The sequence below is a fragment of the Talpa occidentalis genome, unplaced genomic scaffold, assembly GCF_014898055.3.
Source record: "Talpa occidentalis isolate TD23 unplaced genomic scaffold, MPIMG_talOcc4v2.1, whole genome shotgun sequence".
In the NCBI taxonomy this organism is placed as follows: domain Eukaryota; kingdom Metazoa; phylum Chordata; class Mammalia; order Eulipotyphla; family Talpidae; genus Talpa; species Talpa occidentalis.
In genome coordinates, this window is record NW_026555331.1 from 19611853 (window position 1) to 19633801 (window position 21949).

A 21949-nucleotide genomic window follows, 5' to 3' on the forward strand; every position below is an offset into this window, starting at 1 on the left:
AGCAATTTTTTTCAAGTTATAAATTTTATAGGTGAAATTATATATTTAAATTGATTGCAAATAATGTTGAATTGTGGACTGCTTATTTGAATAAACCCAATGGAGAATTTATAAATTTTCCTTTTAAACATAATCTTAAATATTATCTTCATTTTTCAGTGTATTTTTTTGAAAAATAAAGTAAAATTAACTCTGTAATGTTGAGTCAGCCTTTCTAACTACAGACAGTCATATACAGTGCTCATTGAAGTTTCTAATAGTTTGAAACAATTACAGTGCACCACATTAGCTGTCAGAATTTTTTTCTCTTCCCTTGATATTAATCACTCTGGATAAATTTGCAAGTTACTGTTCCTTTTGTAGACCTATGGAGACCTAGCATAGGATTCATCTACATCTTAACAAGGACTTACTAAAACTCCCTCTTGTGCCAGCGGTCTACTTGGTACTGGGGACACAGTCTACTGGGAAAATATATACATAATCAGGCAATTATCGCATAGTGGGACAATCTGAAAGCAGAGGTATAATGAATGCAGTGAACTTAACTGAACTTGGGAACTAGGGAACTGGAAAGGGAAGGTCTCCCGAAAGGATTTCTGAGCTAAGATGAGTAATATTATACATGCCTAGCTTTTCTCTTGCCTGCCATTTATTTTAGTACTGTTGTGTTAATTCAGGCTTGTGGTCTGCCCACCTCCAGTGCTTTTTCCAATTATAATAGTATTGGTAAATAGTATTGACCAAGAGACAAGTTATAAGAAGGCATGATTGCTGTAATGGGCCTCAAGTGCGAGATCTCAGTCACACATAGATTTGTTTCTAGTTTTTCTAAACTTGTAAAAAAACATTGTATGTTCTTGACATCACATCTTAATATTAGTGAATGTTATAAGTTAAATGCTGTTTAATATAGCAGATGTACTTTTTTAAATTTAGCCCTTAATTTCTACCTTCAAATTTTGATGTTCAGAGGAAAGGCATTAAAATAATTATGTTCATATAAATTGTAGCTACTGAACTGTAAGATAGACATCATTTTTCAAGTTATATAGTCATTTTTCTATAGTCTTATAATAGTTAGATTCTTAAAGATTGTACATGTACTGTAAAGGACAGTGAGCTGATGAGTGTGTCTCAGGTAATAGTAGTGAAGTTTATTTTGATTATAATTTTTATATCAATCACATATTTTTGTTGAATTTGAATTATTCACTCACTGTTATACTCTCATCTTAAAAATGAGGTAGAGGTTCTTTCAGTCTTAAAAACAGCAACATAATCATTATGTTTCAAATAAATTGTGACAGTTGAGCAGGACTATACTGCCTAAATCAGTGTTGGGGGGATGGGGTAGGGGCTGGAGTTTGCTTTCCAGGGAACATTGGTCAGTGTTTGGAGACATTTTGGTTGTCACTACTTCAGGGTGTGCTGCTGGCATCTAGCGGGTAGAGGCCAGGGATTCTGTGAAATATCCTGCAATGTACAAGATGCTTCCACCCCCAGCCTCACAAACAAGAATTATGTGGCCCAAAATGTTGGTGATGCCAAAGGTGAGAAATTCAGACCTACGTGGAACAAGGATCTGTATATGCTGAGAATGAGAATCTGGGAATATGGTGATTTACACAAGCAAATGAAAAAGAAAAATTTGAATAGGAATTACTATGGCACATTCCTGAAAATGTTTTACTGACTTCTTGAGTCATTTGTGCCTAGTTCCCAGAACTTTTGGTTATTTATGAAACTTGATCAAGTGGGGCATAGTGGCATCGAAATATTTTGTGTGATTTTGAAATGAAGTACAATGCCCCCATTTTTGATAGCCAATAAAATTTTTCCAGGAAAAACGTAAAATGATACTTTACAAAGAGTTAATTCCAAAAATAAGCCTGTTACTGAAGTTAGACAAGAGTCCTAACAGAGTATCAGTCAAAATAGCGATCTTAACCCTTTTTTAAGCATAACCAAGTAGAAATCACTACATCGCAGAGAACTTTGTAAAATCAGCAGCAAAGTTAATGACAAATGGTATCTTTGGAGAGAAAACAGAGTAGCAAAGTTGTTTCCTTTGCAAATGGCTACTGGGTAAGATTGCCTAGTTTGAATAGCATAAAATATGCAGAAGCACTTACTATGAGTTAGTTGCCACTAACTCTGCCACTAACTCACCTCACAGTTGGTGTGCACAGAAGCACTCATTCTTAGCATATTTGTTGCTTTTGTATGAAGGAGAAGTGCTGAAGATATTTTATTCATTGAAAATCCATGATTCAAGAGGACAGTTTTAACAGTTATTTTGTAAACTGTGATAAAGACCTGGAAAAAATATGTTGGACTTCCAAACTGGTAGCGTGCAATTGTTTTAGCAAATAGGGCATTATTACCACAGTACTGTTGGGGCACTGGGGAAAATCCCTCCAGCCCTCTGGGTTCATCTGAGACTGGATGACTAAATGACAGATTAGTAAGAGAAAGACCCAATTTAGCAACATAATGTGCAGAGAATTTGCATGACTGTATACTCTAAAGTAAATGGGGTAAAACTGGGGTTCTTGTAGTGTCCCAAGGGTCCTGTGGCATCAGGAGAGGCAAAGGTTTCACTTAAGCGTGAGGGTATGACTGCATGTGTTAAGACCTGCATGTACCCAGCCTAAAGATAGGTTTCTCCCATTAAAGAAACAAAACAAAAAACTTGTTTCTGAAGGTATCCCTAAGTCTAGGTTATCTTCATTCTTTAGGAGCTACAGTTTCACCCAAGGCTCACAAGACCTGATTGACCTTAGTTCCACTTACCAAGGTGACACTTAATGGGAAAGGCCTGCTCTGGACATCTTGGGAAAAGTTTGTCTCATCTTTTCAGGGGAGGATAGATTCACTATTCACAGTTTCATTGGTTCTAGACTTTCTCCTTCCTCCTTCCCAGTCCCTTTTGCACCTGAACGTCTATGAAATTGAGGTCCGTTTTTTTAATCCATGGTGTCTTATAATTAAAATTGGCAGCACTTTCCCTTTCTTACACTCAGTGGGATTTAAGGCTTGATGAAATGTTATTCTGCTTTCTAATCTTAATTCAGTATGGAAGGAAATAGTGAAGATAATATAATTTCAGCATCTGAATATTCATCTTTAGTACACGCTGAATGAAAAATGTGTGGTAGAAGATTGACCTTGCTTTTTCCAGACTGCCTGTGAGAAGAAAGCTGTATGAATCCTTGACTTGAGAGATTACATTTTCACCCCTTCTTTATGACACAATTAACGCCAATAAAAGTTATTTCTCTTCCTTCAATTTATTTGCTAAAGTGCTATATTTTAGCTTCGTATGTATTCTGAGTAGCTTTATATTGTAAGATCTGAGAAAAAAGAACAACTTTTAGCATTTGAGACTATGATGCTGGCATGAATAAAGTGTTCCAAGACTAGATCATTTTAATCTATTGGAGGAAGAAGTCAAGATTGTTGGACATATTTTAAATCCTACTGCAGAAGGATATGAATAGCTCTAGAGCTTAATGAAATCATGGATTAGAATCTAGTCTCCAAAATTCCCCTAATTGAAATATTAATGTTTAGGTGTAATATGTTTCTTGGACAGATTCAATGACAACTCACCATAATTTTGGAGTTTCTGTTTCTTCCATATTTTTAGGATCACATGACAATAATAAAATGATCGCTGCTTTTCCTTATGACCTAGAAGTTCTTGAATTTAGTAGAAATAGAATGAGGAAAGAAGCCATCTAATATACAACCTATAATTCCAGTTACCCATCTCAGGACTGTGTATTTATTTATTTTTTTTAAAGACCTATTTATGCATACAAGAGCTCAGGGTACAGGCCAGAGGTGCGAGGATTCACCAGAGACAGAGTGAGGAGCAAAACAAGCAGATTGACCAAAATATGCAGCTGGAGGGACCAGTGGGCAAGACAGGAGAGGTCTGCTGTGCCATGTGGGTCAGCTCCCTGGCTGGGTCAGCTCAGTGGCTGTGGATAGCTTCATAGTGCTGACACTTAACCCCTTGCGCCACCAGGGAGGCCCCAGGGCTGTATATTTAAACCTTGGAGAGAGATGCAAATCATCTGTCACAGATACACAGCAGTTTTGTTTTTTATTTTATTAAAACTCGTATTTATATAATTGAAATTAGGATAACAACTTCAAAAAAAAAAAAAACACTTGAAATTGATGCTTTTCAAGAGTGCCAAATGTCCACTGAATGATCTGAAGATAATGCAAGTTTGAGAGATATTATCCCAGTGCTTTTTGGTTGAAATAAAATTAAGTGTTGGGAGAAAAATCTAATGGCATCTTTGCAGTTTCTTCCTCCCTCTTAGGGGAGGAAGCCCCAGGCCCGTTTTCTGTGTGGGAGCCTTTGCACTTATGCACCTCTCTCCAGAACTCTTGTTCATTCTTAAACCTCGCTCTTTGTGTACCCCATCTTCTGACCACTCCTGTTAGGGCTCTAAACCATATTTTTAGTGAAATAACTCCCCTCTCCCATTTCTCCCTGGGATGTTAGCTCCTGAAGGCACAATGGAGATTGATTTCAAAATGCACGTGAAATTTTACTCATGGTGGATTTTATCTGATTCCTTAACTCTTAAAATGTCATGTTTCTCACTATCATTTTAGTATTCTTTGCTATAATCTTCATTACCATGTGATGAGCATTAAATCAAATCATTTTTTTCTCATTTGAGACAAAATTAAAAATTAGATGATTTTAAAGCTGAAATTTTAAGGGCAGTTTGGTTATTTGGAAGTTTTCCTCAAATTTGTGTTCTGCTTAATGGCAAAACTAAAATTGTAATTCAGTTCTCTTGCTTTCTCAGCCTGCACTTGTTCTTTTGAACTGTATTATTTTGCAAGGTAAGACCTCAGGCCTTTTTCTCCTGAGCTTGATTTCCTGGTTGTATTAACAAAGATAGTTTGTTCACTTTAAAGATTGCAGAGAACTGTATGGTATTACCCAGATCTTTCCTTTAGCAACATTAAGCATTTGAGTGCATGCAGGAATGCTTCTGAAGCCCTGTGTGTGATAGCTGTGCCCCTCCAGTAGAACATCAGCTTCATCACCTGTGCTGGACAGCACCTAAACGTCTGGCACATGACAGCTCAGAATAAATACTTGTAATGTGAATATATGAATATATTCATGTATTTGAAGGAACAAAGGTATGAATTTGTTACTTAAGACACACCCCCCCACCACCACCAAATTTAAGGAGAATGCATCTCTAAGCCCTTTGGAATGCTTTTATCTGAGTATTATAATCTTTTCTGCAGGGAAAAGATATATATCCTTTGGGGATAAGAGGGTTTTGTTGTTGTTAAACTGATATTACCTGGTTTGACAATGCTTTGAAACACTGCGAATGCTTTGATTAAACCTAGCTTTTCAGCCAGGTATTGTTTGATCTGCTTTGGCGCATATTCAAAAGCCTCATCATAAACTGCTCAGTATCTGTGGACCCTGTAGTGAGCGACAATTATCTTTTTGGGGAGCTAGGGATCAAGTTCAGAGAAAGTAAAACAGAGATATACCCTTTTTTTAGATATTTATCTGTGCATCTCCACATGTTTATTTATAGTTGTGCAGTTTATTTCTATCAGTATAGCTCATAGAGGTTAATTCTATTTCCAACATTGGGCAGGATACTGCCTGTCAATTGAGAAAGCTAATTACTTGCTCTGTTTTGTAGCTTTCGAACATTTTTCTATAGTAATTTTCTTGCCTTTCAGTGGTTTTCACTTTACCCCACTGCTCACTGTTTCATCTTCCTCTCTAATTCAAGAGGCCATCCATAGAAAATCATCTTTAGGAGTTTCAGAATACACTATGACAGCTGATTTAGACAAGTCTTAGTAATGGCCTCTAGAGATCTCTGTAAAAACCCTAAAAGATAACAGGGTTACTAAATTGGTCAAGGATGGTTCTTAGTGTGGGTAGAACTGGACCCCTCCAAGATACACTTGTAACGCAGACAAATCCAATTTGTGTTAAGCTTCATTTTATAATAGAACATTTTTATAGCACCCCACCCCTACCCCCAAGTGTGTATTTTTCTCAAATACACAAGTGTGTATTTTTCTCAAATACAGAAGGGGTCCCTCTGGTAGGATCACCACTCTTAATCATATCAAGTTGTGGGGTAAAGGCATGTATTTTCTTTTATCCACCTCTGGAATTCCTGGTCTTAATCACAAAGTAGTTTAGGTGAAGTCTACATCCAGCTTCCTTCATGATGAAACTTCATCTTTGCAGCACAAGGTTGAGAGTGGATTGTTCTGTTGGGTCTCCTGCTGAAAGCTGGAGACCTTGGGCCTCTCTAGGCCTTGGCCTGGCATTCTTATTCTTCCTGGTGGTGTATCTGTGTTCATCTCGCTGCTCTCTGTGCCTCTCTTCTCACTGCTCTCTGCAACTGAATTGATTCCTGCTTCACGCTGAGCTTCTCCACTTCTTCACCCGCTCCCCTCCCACTTACATAGAGAGGAGTAGAAAGTTTCTTGGGAGCCACAACCACATTTGCCTTATTCTCCTTTGTGTCTCAGTACTTGTTAACTCTCTTTTAGGTCTTGAGCCCCTTTGAGAATTTGATGAAAGCTTTGAACCTCCCCACAAAAGTCCATATATGTTAGGTTTTGGGAAAAGGACGTTATGACAGGAAAAATAACATGGCCTTATTAAAAGCAGTTCACAGGTTTTCTAATCTCAGATATTGTGGCTGCCATGTGAGTTTATGCTTGATCATTTTCTCAGCATTGACCTCCATATAAAAATAGGTTTGGATGAAGTGACGCGTAAAGGGAAAGGAGGAGGGGACGAGAAAGGGTGGGTTGAGAGTATGGTTTTTAGTACTTAGATTTCTCTGATCTAAATAATCTATAAGAAAAACTTGCCCTTCTGCCTTTGCTTTTTTATAACTCTTGTCACTTTGCATTTCTTGACTGCTTTCAACTTTCCTTAGGTTGCAGTTCAGGACATTCTTTTTTTAAATTTTATATATTTTTTACATCATTTTTCATTTTTGCACAATGTATGCATTTTCATCTTGGTTATATTCCCCACACAATTCTCACCCCCTTTATTTTGACCCTAATCCCTTCTCCCCCCCCCCCCCAAGTGTGTCTCTGGTTTATAGTTGCTTGTTGTTTTGATTTTTACTTTATTATAATCAGGGTATTCTTACAAGATCATATCCCTCAGACTTTCTTCTTACAGCATTTTTAATATTGGTATTCTCATCCAAACTGTCCTACTGTTTAAAGGTAAAGGAAACTATTTTTGGACAATCAAGGCTCCGGAGTAGATCATCCCACCAAGTGACAGACATCATAGATGGTTCTAAAGCTGTTTGTTATCTGTAATTCAGTTTAGCTACTTCACTTAGGTGGGCAGTGTTTCCAGTAACCTTTACCCAACCTTCTGCATAAACTGGCACTGCTGCTTGTTCTTCCTTCCCATCCTCATCTGTTTCCAGTATTTTTAAAACTACCTGTCAGGGAGTGGGGGAGGGGAGTAGGGAGCTTATTTCCTTTCTTTGGAGGAGTTATAAATGGAATCAGGAGATAGAAACTTATATAGTACAATGCAATTATATTGTTATATACACAGTAATAATAGAACATCCAAGATTACCTTTTCTTGAAATCTAATTTCTGTAGCTTGTCTCTTTCTTTATTGAATCTGTTCTTTATTGTACTGAATATAATTAGCTTATAGTTTTAGTATCTAAGAAGTATTTTTTTCCTTTTGCAATCCTTTTTCATGGTAGATTGTTTTTGATCATTCTCATATTTGTACACATGAATTCTGTCTCATGAAATGGATGTAACAAATTTATAGACTTTCTTTTTGGTAGCCACATTTATAAGCTCTACTCCCCTTCCCCATTTTCCTGATTTTCCCCTACTCCAATATGAACATTTAGGCAGAGTTTACACAATATTTGGCAACCAAATCAATCAACCCTAATTATCCAAAAAGTTTTCCTTTGGCCCATGTAAGTACTATAACCTCTGGATTCTAAATAACATTTCTGTATCCTGGGTGATGGTGAAAGACTTTTGAGTTCTTCTTCAGGTTATTCAGTGCACCAAGATCTTGTGGATGATTTCATTTAATTCTCTCGCCTACCTTAAGAAGTAGGTAACTTTTCTCCCATTTTACAGCAGAGGAGACCTCTAGGTTGCAGTAATTTGTCCTAGATTACATAACATGTGTGGTAAAGATGGTATCTTAGCTTTGCTGCTTTAATAAAATACTATAGACCAGATAGATTAAACAACAGGAATTGATGTTTTGCCGATTTGGAGACTAGAAACCCAAAATAAGAGCCAGAGGGTTGGTGTCAGTACTGAGGGCTGTTTCCTTGTGTCGCAGTCGCCACCAGATGGGCCTTTAGATGGCTTGAGTGCTCAGCAGGCCAGTAGGTGGTGAGACAGAGAAAGCGAGCTCTCTTGTGTTTCTTCCTATAAGAGCACCGATCCCATCGTAAGAACCCCACCTTTATGATCTCAACTAAACCTAAACCCATTACTTCCCGAAGCTCCCATCTGTAAACCATTACATTGGGGATTAGGACTTTAAAATAAGAATTTTAGGTGGTTCACAATTCAGTCCACACCATATTCAGACTAGGCTGGCTGCTTAGATTCTGAGTAGTTTGGTATCCTATCCTATTTTCTGCTCCCACAATTTATTTTAGAAACTCTGGTATCCAGGTATTTGGTGACTGTGATGAATGTAGGCAAGTTGCCAGCATTTGACAATTCTGTAGATACTTGTATACGTATTCCTTTAATATACATGTATTACACAATTCTTTTCCCCAGAAAATATGGGAAATAAAAGTAAGAATAAGCAAACAAAAATCATCTATGATCTCACCCTCTGGAGAGTTATTGCTATTACTACTTTAAGCATACTTCTTTCTCCTCAGGAGGAGAGAGAAACCCAAATTGTTTACATATTGACACGTATGTACATGGTTTAGAGTTGTGTATTTTTTTTAATATTTTCCCTCAGCATTTCCCAAGCATTTTTCCATATCATTTAAAATTTTTAGAAATATTCTAAATGATTTTTGCCTAGAAGAAAACAAATTTGAGAACTACTCAGCAGGTAGATAAATTTATGAGCTGAGTGTGGGAGTAATCAGGACTGATGACTCAGAGTGCCCCTCACTGAGTGAGAAAACGTAGAAGGGGTAGAGTTGGAGGGTGGGATGGATGAAGTCAATTTATACCTTTATAGTGTACCATACCGATGGACTTTCCCCCTGAAATTGTTAAGCAAAGAGCCATCTGATCGGGACTGGAAGTAAGTCTTCTAAATTGTGATCATTTCGTGGGAAGTTGAAACCACCATTTTCTAGGTGAGGAAGTGAAGGCTCAGAGAGAAATGCGTTAACTCTCAGGTCACTGAGAGTTCCTTTTGGAAGATGATGTCACGATGACTTTATCAGACTCCCAGCACAGGTGTCGTTCAGTAAATGGTTTCAGAACGTACAATTTTGTTTGTGCACTGCAAACAGTACCTCCAAAGAGGATCGTTGGTTCTCTGTTTTGAATATTTAGTGCGCATTACTGATGCATCCCATTCTATTTTTTGACAACTGGAATTTGAATTGATGGCTAGTTTCACACAGGATGAAGCTATTAATTCATTTTGATAGTCCCTTCCCCCTTCTAAAATAACTTGTGCAGACTGTTTTCTGTGTTATGAAAAGTATTCATGAGGCCACTTTCTCCTTTTTACATTAAAAACCAAGATGTATAGGAAGGTAAATCAAGTGTGATTGCTCTGTTACAGAAGTGTCTTCTATTTCTCAAATTGCATGTGTTGTTCTTTGAAACCCCAACACAAAAATTTGAATACTAGGAAAAGTCTGAGATGTGATGTTTTTCTCTTTTTGATAATATAAATGATCACATTTCCCCTGTTGCTTTGATTGCCAGAGTGTTCAGAGTTAAATTTGTATATTTTAATCAAAATACCTGTGGCTCACTTCACATTGTTCAGCTCCTCTGCCTGGAGTTTAGTTTCCACTTTCTACATTCTCATTTATTCTTTCCCTAGTTTTGATCTTATTGATTTATATGTTTCAGTGCGAGTTACTTCACGTCTATATGAGCATGCTAGGGTGAGAGATCTGTCTGGATACGTGGATACTTGCAGCATCTCACTTTGTTTCAGCATTAATCTAGTACCTGATTCATAGCTGCAAATATGCCAAAGGTGTTACACCCTTCCCCTTGAAAGAGCTCATTACATCATGTGAAATACATAGTTTCCTAAATTCTGAGATGCTCATTTTTTCTAATGCACTGAATCTTCATTGTGCAGTGAAAGGTTTAGAGCCCTCGGTGCCCCAACCTGGTGAATTTACTTTGTTGGTATAAACAGATCTCAAATGACATACAACTAACTGAGCAGTTGCGCGCTATCATCCTCTTACATGCTTGTGTTTTCATGACCAAAGACATAAATCTCTGTGTATATTAAATCCTCATAACCTCAAAGAAATAGGATCCTCTGGCTGTGTTTCATGATTTGGTTAAGATAACATTGTTAATTTGTTACAGGATGTACATGTTATTTTCTGTGAATAATCCAGTTTATTTCTTAAAAGACATCTTAAAACACTAAAATCTTTCAATATCCTGATTTCCAACAATTTTGAAACTCTTACTAATTGTATAAGGTAGCGTAAAATCCCTTCCCCTAACATTCTGTTATCCCCAGTTTGTCATTTAGCAGAAATTATTTTTCAAAAATCATAAACACTTAAAAAACGAAACTGCTGAGACAAATTTTTTTTAATGTTTGATTTTTAAGAAAATTAGTATTTTTGTTAATTCTTTTAAAATACAACATATTAGGGGTCTCCCTGGTGGCACAGAGGTTAAAGTCTCAGCACTATCAAGCTGTCGCCAACCAATGCAGCGTGAATTTGATCGCAGGCCAGGGAGCTGACCCACATGGCACAGCAGACCTCTCCTGTCTCGCCCACTGCTCCCCTCAACTGTGTTATTTCAGTAGATCCACCTCTTCTACTACCCACTCTGTCTCTGATGAATCCTCTCACCACCACCACCCCCCCCCCGCACTTCTGGCCTATGCCGCAGTTCTTGTATGCTTAAATAAATAAATCTTTAAAATGGAACATATTAGTTTAGGTAGGATGGAATTCATATTGGACACTTCATTGTGAAAAATTGAGCTGTTAGCCAAATCCATAAGCAGTCACAGGCGTGGATCTAATTAACAGATGCATTATTTGGAATTTGGCTAAAAACGGGGTGAGTATGTGATGCAGGCTAGATGAAAGAGAATATGGAAATTTTAAGATGTGTACACCCTAGTTCTTTCCACACAAAGTAGACTCTTATTTAATTCCTTTTTTTCAAATGCACATTCTGTTTGCCTAAATCTACATCTGCTGCTAGCTTTGAACGATGCCTGAAACGTATGTGTGACTTGGCAGAGAGTCTGATACGAAGAGGAAAGCGCAGAATAGTTTGTCTTGTTAAATAATGGGGCAGAGCCATCATGCTTAGCCTGTCGGTGCTCACCGGCATCCCTTGCTGCTGCCAGGAAAGGAGTTTATAATTGTTTTCTTAAAAGTCCTACTTGGGTTACCATTCTTGCTAGAACAGAAAAGAGATTTTGATGAATTCCTCTTCCCTGTCATGTTTGTTGAAATCATTGATTTGTTTCAGGAAAGTTGTGGGGCTTTGTTTGTTTGCTTCCTTTTAAAGCCATTTGTTTCTCTTGATTGAGTTTAGTTTGTTTCTTGGCTGCAAAGAGCATGTCCTAGATCTGGTCTCTGTTCCCTTACTTGATGTGTTTGTGCAGGTCTTCTTTGATTTGAGTCAGAACTTTGTTACAGAGTAGTCTGGGCATAAGTTTCAAATAGTAAGGAGTTCAGTTGCATATTTGTGATTTGGACTTTGACATTTAAAAATCTTTGAAGATAGTTTATCACTACCTAAAATTTTACTAGTGGTGGTAAATTAATGGTCAACTTAGTGATCATACATGCACAAGTTATGGTTTCTGAAAACCCAGAAATTGTGTGTTTTTTGTTATGTGCATTACACTTAATTGATTTTAAAAATAATTTATTTATACTTTATAAATAGAGATGAAATTCTGTAAATGGTTGGTTGCCTGGACTGTAGAGTCAGCGAGTTTGAAGTCAGATTGAATTCTATGACTTTACAAGCTGTGGTAAACAGCTTTTCTACAAGGATTTCAATAATCATGATTAGCTTATTTATTGTGAGGAATACAGTCAGATAACATATATAGACCACTTAGCAAGAAGCCTAACATAATAAATGCTCACTAAGTACTGGTTTCTTTCCTGCTTAGTTCTCTCTCCAGTCTATATCTATGTATATTTTAAATGTAATTCTATTATGACATGTTAAAATAATTAGATTTATTTGATACCATATTAAATGACTGCATCCATTAAATTGTCTTTGATTTTTGAAACTTAAATTAGGTTACTTGTCCTGTAAGAGTTCTTTAATAAGACAACTGTAACACTTTTTCTTAATCTGCCAGACAGATCTCAAGTTTTATACTATAGCTTTAACTTTCTACTTTCAGCTATTTGCAGCCTTGCCAACTGTGGCAATTCTTTGTTCCTGTTTTCACTGAGAAATTGTATTTTAACAAGGACTCACTTAAAATAATAAAGTTCAAAAAGATGATTTCAAAAAGGAGGTGTAAAATCCTTTTTTTGAGTAGAGAATTGAAGGTGAAAGTGCTGATTAATTACTAAACTGAAAAGTTTCTACTCTATTGCTCTTTCCAGTGATCTTCAGGAAAACTCAACTCTCAAATTCTTGTTTGGTTGTTTGCCAGTGTAACCACAGATATAGCATTTAAATAGAAGACAACGTATCATTTTCAGTGTTTTCGTATTTGGAGATAAAACAAGAGAAAGCCCAACAAATGTGGTGGGTTTTTGAAAGGAATCGTTATTGGGCAGCCTGCCTCAGTTAAGACAGCTTTAGCTCTAGGCAATTTAAAATTGACTGTTTTGCAAAGAGGATATCTGGAAAAAGTGAATATGAATATACTGGTGCCAAACTTCGAACAGTTATTTAGTGTTGTAAACCAGCTTCTCCTTTGCTTGGGAGGAGAGACTTAGCCAATTAAGACAATTGTAGAAGTTGAAGAGATTTATAAAACTTCAGTTTGTTTTATAATCCTTCCAAATTTTGTAGTGCTACCTCAATTGCATGTAAGTGTGACTTTTGTATTAGTAATTTGAGTTGGCTAAATACTAACTACCAATTTGTCTTTGAAATTCATTTGTTGCCCAGTTTCTCCTTCCGTAGGGTGTTTGTTTTTTAAACGAAGAATGTTTAAAAGGCTTTTTTCTTAACTTTTCACTACACAATCCTGAGTTCTTCTGCTGAATATTATCATAATTTTTAAAATAGTCCTTCAAAAACATCTTCCCTTTGCTATTTATCTTTGGGGAAATTCCTCAGGAATATTCAGCCATTAACTGAGAAGAGAATATTATTGGTTGAAATCCCTGCTTGGGCTTCTGTTCAATATGAGAACTTGAGAACAGAAACGAAAGCATGTCTAACCCAGAACCAACCGTGCAAAGTTGCCAGTAAATGCTTGTTTCTTACTTCATTGCTCTGCATTAAATCTGCAACAGGGAGTTAGGGCATTTTCTCGAAAGGAGAGGGCCCTTTTTTTCTTTTCTTTCTTTTTCTATGATTCTCTTCCTTCTTAGGTGTGAGGTACTCCCTAAATAGAGTGAACCATCTCTCTGTGTAGCCACATCTTTACACCCTGCTGTTAAAACTCCAGCCTAGGAAAGTGAGGCTGAGCTAGCATGGGAAGGCAGTGACACCACCTCCTACTCATCAGAGCCTGTGGACTGGGACACTACATTGTCTCAGTCACCTTCAGATGCCATGAGCTCTTTCCCTCCCCCAGTTCCTGGATTCCATTACTAAATTGGGCCTCTGTGCATGCCTACTATGCATTAGCTAGCCACCCTCTATATACACCCCACTACTCCAGGATAATTCTGAAAGAGACTAGCAAAGGTATGAAAGCAGTGGTATTTGCCTGGGTGATTAGAATCTGGAATCACTGCTCATTATTTCCTGTGTAAAATTGACTTGCATGTCTCCATTTTATGATTTTTTTCCCCCTATCTCTATCATAGGCCAGAGGGATAAATAGCTGTCAACTGGTGAGTGGCTCAGATAAGTTGATGGATGGTTGCTGCTAGGAGGCACAGGTTTGAGTTTTACTGGGTCAGCCTGCTGTGCATTTCTTACCCTTGCTTAGGTTTACCAGGGTGCTTTTGCTGGGTTGGGCTTTGTATTTTTTTTAAAAAGTTGAGCTGGGGGAGAGTTTTGAAAACTGTGTGGGTGAAGGGTCATGTCTACACCAACATTGGAATGAGGACACCGATCTAAAAGTCTGCAGAGATAAGAAAAAACACTGCTTTAAAAAATTGTCACTGAATTAATTGAAAAAAGAATGTATATTGAATCAAGATGACCTCTTTAAACTGCGTTTATTGGAGCTGCACATGAGTAGTCCTAGTGAAGTTTTGGCCTTAGAGCCCCTCAGCTTCTCCGTGGAGTTCTTAGCCCCTTTATCTTAACATTTCAAGGATCAATTGCAGTCCTTTTAGAGCCTTTTTTCCTCTGGGTTAAAGTTGTTTTTAGGTGATAAATCCAAACCAAGAGAGAGAATGATGGGAAATTTCACAAAGAAAAGGGACCAGCACTTATATTTGGGTGGATTTCAGTGGATTGCAGATTTTCAGAAGCAGTTTTATCAATTCATCCATCATTATTTTTAACCCTTACATTTATATATTCAGTTTTTATTAAAGCCATGTAGAATCGTGTGTGCCGTGATATCTTGAGCTATAGAAGAGGATGGATGTGCTTCTCCCCTGCCACTAGCTATATGGGCTCCCCAGTTCCCAAAAACACATACCTCATAACAGCGGGAACGCCACAGGCCTCATCATATCCCTTAGCCTCTTCCCTAACTGAAAGAAATACTTCATTTTCATTCTTATCCAAGGACCTATAAGGTAGATAAAACTCTGGATAAAAATTTGGAGCTTTTCTACTGACCTTGGAAGTTGTTTTTCCCTTAACCATCCAGAAATTGTTATAAAATGTGTCGTATTCAGGCTATTTGAGGAGAGACTTAATAAGATTGCAGGATTTTTTTCACAGAAATGCGTTTTTATTTTAAGTATTAATGGAGAACCCTGAGTTAATTCATAGAGAAATCGCTACTTAGCATACGCAGTGAGCATTGTGGAGTCACAGCATTTATTTGACTGGCAGATATTTTTTGGAGATGGGAAAAGTAGTGAGCATCAGGGAAGGGTCAGCAAGATACACTGCGGGAGAAGCCTCAGAGCTGGCGTGACAGCCTGAGATCTTGAGAGTCAAAGTCATTTTTCCACTTACATTGTAAGTTGGCAGGATCTAATCTCTGCAATATTACAGCTAAATTCTATATTTACAGTTGTTTTGGAAATACTGAATTTAAAAAAAAAAAGTTCAATTCACATTTGCCCTGGCTATTGCTTGATACTCTTCCCTCATCTCTTCCCTGTCCTCTTAAAATAAATTGTAAGTTCAGTTCTGGCTCATATTTATGATATTGGGACTTTCTATAAGTTAAATTTGGTTAAAATTCATTAGCCAACTCAGTGATTTTACAATTTTTAAACGTTAAGAGGGTTTCAAAGCAAAACATGACAGGTAACAGTTGTTCTATCTCAAATTTATGTGTTTGATAGGATTGTGCTACACAGGGGGAGGGCCTCTTACGTGCTAAAGAGACAAAAGTTAAGGAAAAAAACAATTGATTAAGATTAGTGTATTAATTTTTTACTGCTCTTACAGGCCAGCAGGTGGTATAGAAAATGAAAACCTTTAAAAAAAGAACAAACCAATAGAATACTAGAGCAGTTGATGAGTTGTCTGCCATCTTTTACTATGAGAAATACAACTTTTCCAAGCAGATTTATAATTTCTTTGCCTAGTAACAAGTGTTGAAAAATAAAAACTCTGTCCATCTGAGCAAAGTTCTGTTATACTTTATGATCCCGAGTCTTGTTTTCTTTGTAAAACCATAGCTCTATAACCAAGGAAATGTCAGACATATAACTTTACTTATGCTAAAACACGATTAAGAGTTTTAAAAATGAAATGGGTTGGATTCCAAGTTAAGCAGATATGTTTACTCAGTATAGTCATGCATTCACTATAATAGAAATAGCTGGGATATTATGCTGACTATAATACTTCCTCTTGTATTAAATATTTGCTACTCATTAGGCTATATTGCTTTTTAAAGTGTTTTATTATATTGTCATTTTGCACCTCTTTCAGGTAATATTGTTTAAAATTAATATATGTAAAAGTCATTAATTTAACAAAAATTCAGTCATCCAACTTCTTTCTATACATAGTGATTAAATGTATCTATTCTGATGAAAAAGTGTCTGTTAACACAAAGGAGCACACAGACAAGAAAAAAGAATTCTTTTTTAAGTGTAGCATATACAGCAGGGGGCACCAGATGAAGGCAAAAATGAATTCTTGTATTTTAAATCAGCAACAGCCTGTATCCTGTTCATATATAAATAATGTGGTTGTTAATTGTTTCCTCATTAATTTTTCTTGATGGTTTTGACTTGTTAGTACTAAAATCTGTGTTGAAGAAGACGTTGATAACTATTCTAACTTTTTAACTCAAATGATAACTATTCTCTCTTTAAATGAAAGTTCTTACAACAACCAGTTTAGTAATGGCAGAAATTTTTCCTTAAAAATTAACTAATTTTAGAGTTTTAAAAAGGGGAGTGGAAAGTACATTTACTAAATTATTCCTTGTTTAGAGCAGTCATTATTTTTGTTTTAATTCCTTTTCTACAAAAATATGCTTTCATTAATGAAAACAAAAGGAAAGTCCCAAATGATCAGAAAGCTTAATTTTATTGCCTTTGTATGTGAACTGAATGTATTTTAAATCTGGAAACCTGCTTACTTTGACTAATAGTTCATATATGAATTTGTTTCCAGAATGGCTTGATTTTAATATCGGTGGCATTATTAAATCGTTTTTCTTTTTTCCTCCTCCTTCTCTCATCCAGTTCAGTATCAGATGGAAATGATGCGGAGCCTTCGCCATGTGAACATTGACCATCTCCATGTAGGCTGGTATCAGTCCACGTACTATGGCTCCTTCGTCACCCGGGCGCTCCTGGATTCTCAGTTCAGTTACCAGCATGCCATTGAAGAATCTGTCGTTCTCATTTACGGTTAGTAGGAGGTTCCTTTATTATTCTTTTCTTCCCTCAGTATTATTACTTCTATTTTTGCTTTCTGTCTTTTTGCCTTAAGAGCAGCCTGGCAGACCTTCTCAAGTAAATACCAGCCCTGTTTCTGCAGCAGCCTCAGCAGCAGCTAAGTCTAGACAGGGTTTCCTTCTTTCTGTTTATTTTTCTTGCTATCAGAGCCCTGATGTGTACATTTTGGAATGCTGGAGTAGCTGCTTCATTTTTATTCCTCCATCTCCCCTCCCTCACTTGAAGGGGCTGGTGGAACTAGACCAGATGTCTAACAAACCCCGATTGCTAGAGTGTCTGGCTCTGTACGTGACTGACCAATCATAACTCGGCGTGCCAAGTTTTTTTTTTATACCTCTGACAGCAGCGTACAAAACCTGGACTGTTTCTTAGCACAAAGATTTTTTTCTTTTCGTCCTATTTAATGGTGTTTCCTCAAGCTCTCCAGACCAGATGTTCTGTGCTGTATCAGAACTGTAGGCAATTTAACAGCTTTATAGCCTTCCCCCTCCCCAAACACTCACAGTTTGCCATATCTGGCAGACTTGCATATAGTTTCCAGCTGAGAAGTAAATGTAACGTCCTGAGTATCTGTCAGAAAAAATACTAATGAATACGATCAATCTTATGAGCTGCCCCCAAATTGTTTCAGTATGTTAACAATTGGATTACAGTAAAGAACAAGTTGTTAAAGTGTACTTATATTGGCTGGAAACATTGCATCATCAGACCTTGATGAATTTTCCACTTGTTTCAATCTATTTTGGTTTTCATTTTATCACCTATTGCTAAAAGTTTCACTGTGTTAAGTTTCAGACAACATGAATGTTAACACAGGTTTTAGGCGAATATTGGCATGCCAGAGCCGTTATCATGCAGCAAGTGCTAAGCTCCCTTACTCATGGAGTGTTTAAGCAGTTAGTTTTGACAAAATCAGCTTCACTAAAACTAAAAAGACGCTTTTGTCATAGCACTTTGACTTAAGTGGTTTTGTTTGTAAAATCTGTTTTAACTAAGAAATTTGAACAGTGATTACTAGGATGGTTAAATTTTGCTTGCAGGGCTATTCATTTAAATTAATTGACTGAAGAGCTACCTAAAAATGTCTGTAGTGAATTTTCATATTTTACTATTCATCAGTGCTTCTGATTGTAGAAGAGGTATATAAAATGCATATAACATGGAAATTTAATTTTTTATCGAAATTACTGGTTCTAGCTGAAGACTAGATTGAAAATAATTATATTTTGAATCTTCTGTTTTTACTTTAGGCAAGAGGTTATTCTATTATAAGTAGGATGGTAGTTTCCTAACTTTTTGCTTACTATTTGCTGTGTTGGTTTGAATCTGCTTTAAATTGTGTCCTGATTATTTTAATCTTTGTTTTGCCAAGGTTGCATATAAGCAATAAAATGTGCCTTAGACCCATGTCATTTGAGCACTGGCAGTGACAAAATGCTTAGTTATTTCTTTTTCTTTCCTTATTTGAGATCCCATAAAAACTGCCCAAGGATCTCTCTCATTGAAGGCATACAGACTGACTCCTAAACTGATGGAAGTTTGTAAAGAGAAGGATTTTTCTCCTGAAGCGTAAGTGTTTGTACGTCTATGAGGCATGTGGTAAGGGATTGGGTATTTTTTTTTTTTTTTTTTTTTTTTAAGATTTTCGTTTGCCACAGTCATTGAATCCAGTGTGCTGGTGTGGTAATGCTTTTGCCATGTGGACAGTAGAAGTTTCCTGCATGGCTGAGTGCCACTTGACTTCTCCTTTTCCGTGTTTAAACTATTCTTTATGGAATGTCTCATCTGTTGTTCTCACCAAAGATGAATTTGTTTAAAATGGGAATTCATTAGCTGCTGAATTTGAAGAAATAAATGATTAAATAAAGGACAATAGAACTCCTGATGGCTGCTGTCACATTGTAACTCTGTGTCAGAGCACTTGTGTCCTGTGTATCTTATTTTTTGAGTTCCTATTTCAGGAGGAGGGTTGGAAGATATTTTAAGGATTCATAAGGAATGTGACTTTTTGGATGTTTTATGAATGACATATATGCAGAAAGTTAATTGATAAAGCATTTTTGTGATCCTACGTAATGGCATGGGGATATTTACATCAACATTTTTGTTTTAAACATTCAGAATTCTTTTCTCTTTCTGTTAATTATAGGAATTTTTATTTCTTATTACATCAAAGTGGCTTTAAATTCATGTAGGACAGACAGTTCACAGCTAGTTTTCCACTGAATCCTAAAGAAAATAAGATACAAAGAGTTAGTTCTCAAACATTTCCCGGGTATGGTAGTTATAGCTGAACTATGTGCAGCTACATTCTTGCTATGTTCTGAACCACTGAATGTGAAATATCCTATGAGTGCTTTGGTGTTAATCTCTTTAGTTCAAGTAAGCTTTTAAACTTTTTTAAGAACTGGAGTATTTTTCCCCCTAGGTATTTGCTTTATTTGAAATGTTTTAGATGAAGATTGTATAGCATAACTTCCTATGACATTTACATTTTAGTACTGAAGAAGTTTTGAAGATACCTGATTACAAAGAAGTTTAATTTTTTGCCAAGAATCTTACTTTGTGGACTTATGATACAAATTTGCGTCATTTTCAGTTATTCAAATCACTCGAGTTATGCTTGACTCTGTAGAACTTTAGTTTCTCCCCTTTTTTTTTTAAAGTGCTAAATGAAACAAAGCTCCCAGAGAGGACCTGTAATTAGGGAAAATATCTGAGATAGTCAATTTAATACTTACTTCTGACCACCAGACTAACGTATTTTTAACATGCTTCACAGATTGAAAAAGGCAAGTATCACCTTTGAGTACATGTTTGAAGAAGTGCCGATTGTAATTAAAAATTCACATCTGATCAACGTCCTAATGTGGGAGCTTGAGAAGAAGTCAGCCGTAGCAGATAAACATGAATTGCTCAGTCTTGCTAGCAGGTAAGTGACCCTGCCGAATGAAAAGTCCCTTTTTATCACTCTCTGTAAAAGATTCTTTTACTTAGAATTTATTAACCTATGAAGCAAGAAAAAAAATTACTTGAGCACATTTTGAGGTTACTAAGACATATGTAACAACATGTAGTACTTGTCCGGCCCTGCTAAGATCCCAGGAAAACCGCCAAACTGATAAACTGAACAGTATTTGAATACTAATAGCTCCTATTATAAGAATGCTCTGCTGCCTTTGCTGTATTATTTTTGCTTTGATATGGTAAATGCCCATGGGGGAAGTTTCTTTATTTGTCTCAGCTTTATTTATTGTATACTGTCCTTAGAGGCCTACTGTTTTATGTCTGGATATTTAATAATGCTCAGGAGAAAAACAAAAATGCTTCTTTGTTTTGCCGGTGCCATATCCCCTTGTTCAGATGCAGGCTCTCTTAGCAGTAAACTTCCAGTTTGAATTTTCAACTAAAACGAGAATTTTCTGAACCTGACACTGGCTTTTGCTATCTTAGGCAGTAGTTACATTATTTCCTTCATTGTGACTGCTTTCACTGTCTGCTTGCTATGATAGTATTTATTTTATTGGTGAAACGCTAAGTGAGGTATTCTGGGACAGATCGTTTCCTTCATGGAATTAATATTTCTTTTGTCCCCATCTACTGCTCATAACAGAAATATGAGCAGAGCTATAACATATATGCTTTGCTCAAGTTTAAATACCCTTTAAGCTTGAATCTAGTGATTGTTTTCCAATGGGAAGGTTACAGCAGATTGAATGGACAGAGTAAATGAGTCAATCAAATGCACTTGTTCAATGACTAAAGGAAACAAAGTATATTTTCTTAAGCTACCAGCTTGGAGCAGCAGCTCAGTTATTTATCAGGTTTTTAGTTATCTCCGATAAAAGCTTATACCAGGCAACACAGAGTTTGTGCTTCTTCACTCTAAGACAAGTGAGATAACCAGGAAGGGAGAGCCAGTGTTCTCCATGCTCTGCAGGGGGAGACTGTGGTTGGAGCACCACATCCCATTGCATGAATGCGTCACTGGAAAGTCTTTACTGGTGAAGGTGGAAACTGAATAGTAAACCAGTTTGCTCTGTGTTGCATCCAGGTTGCAGGGCTTATTTGGCACTAAAGAGTATACTGTTTTCAAACAAGTAGTCAGAAAAGTTCTTTAATTTGTCTCTTTTAAAAGGTCATATTTTTCTTACTGCTTTTACAGGCACACTCTGCACACCTGTGTTTAAAAGCATTGTGTTAAGAACCTTTTTCAGTATGCAAGGTTAAAATTTGGTGTGTTATGTATATAGTTATATGATAATTTTAGTTGACTACATGAAAGCTTTTGCTTATATAATTTATGTCCTAACCTTTTTTTAAGCTTCCTTTATTGAGCATACAAACCAAATACAGCCTTTTTGTGCTTTCATATTATCATTGAGCCAGTCTGTAATGTCTGTTTGTCCATAGCAGCATTTGTAATATCCAAAAAGATGATCCCAGTTTTCTATAGCAACTAAGATCTGGACAGATGTTTCATAATCTTATCTTCTGTAGTTTGTGTGAACTAGAAAGAGAGGCTCCTTGCTTTCCATGGGAAG

General features: G+C 36.6%; 1 protein-coding gene across 1 annotated transcript in view; it reads left to right on the forward strand.

Moving 5' to 3' along the window:
• EIF3H (eukaryotic translation initiation factor 3 subunit H) overlaps positions 1 to 21949 on the forward strand; it is a 94245-nt gene that overhangs the window by 59850 nt on the left and 12446 nt on the right. Inside the window, exons 3-5 of the mRNA XM_037502499.2 lie at positions 17190 to 17357; positions 18875 to 18974; positions 20188 to 20337. Coding sequence (XP_037358396.1) covers positions 17190 to 17357; positions 18875 to 18974; positions 20188 to 20337 — 418 coding nt within the window. The remainder of the gene's footprint in view (positions 1 to 17189; positions 17358 to 18874; positions 18975 to 20187; positions 20338 to 21949) is intronic.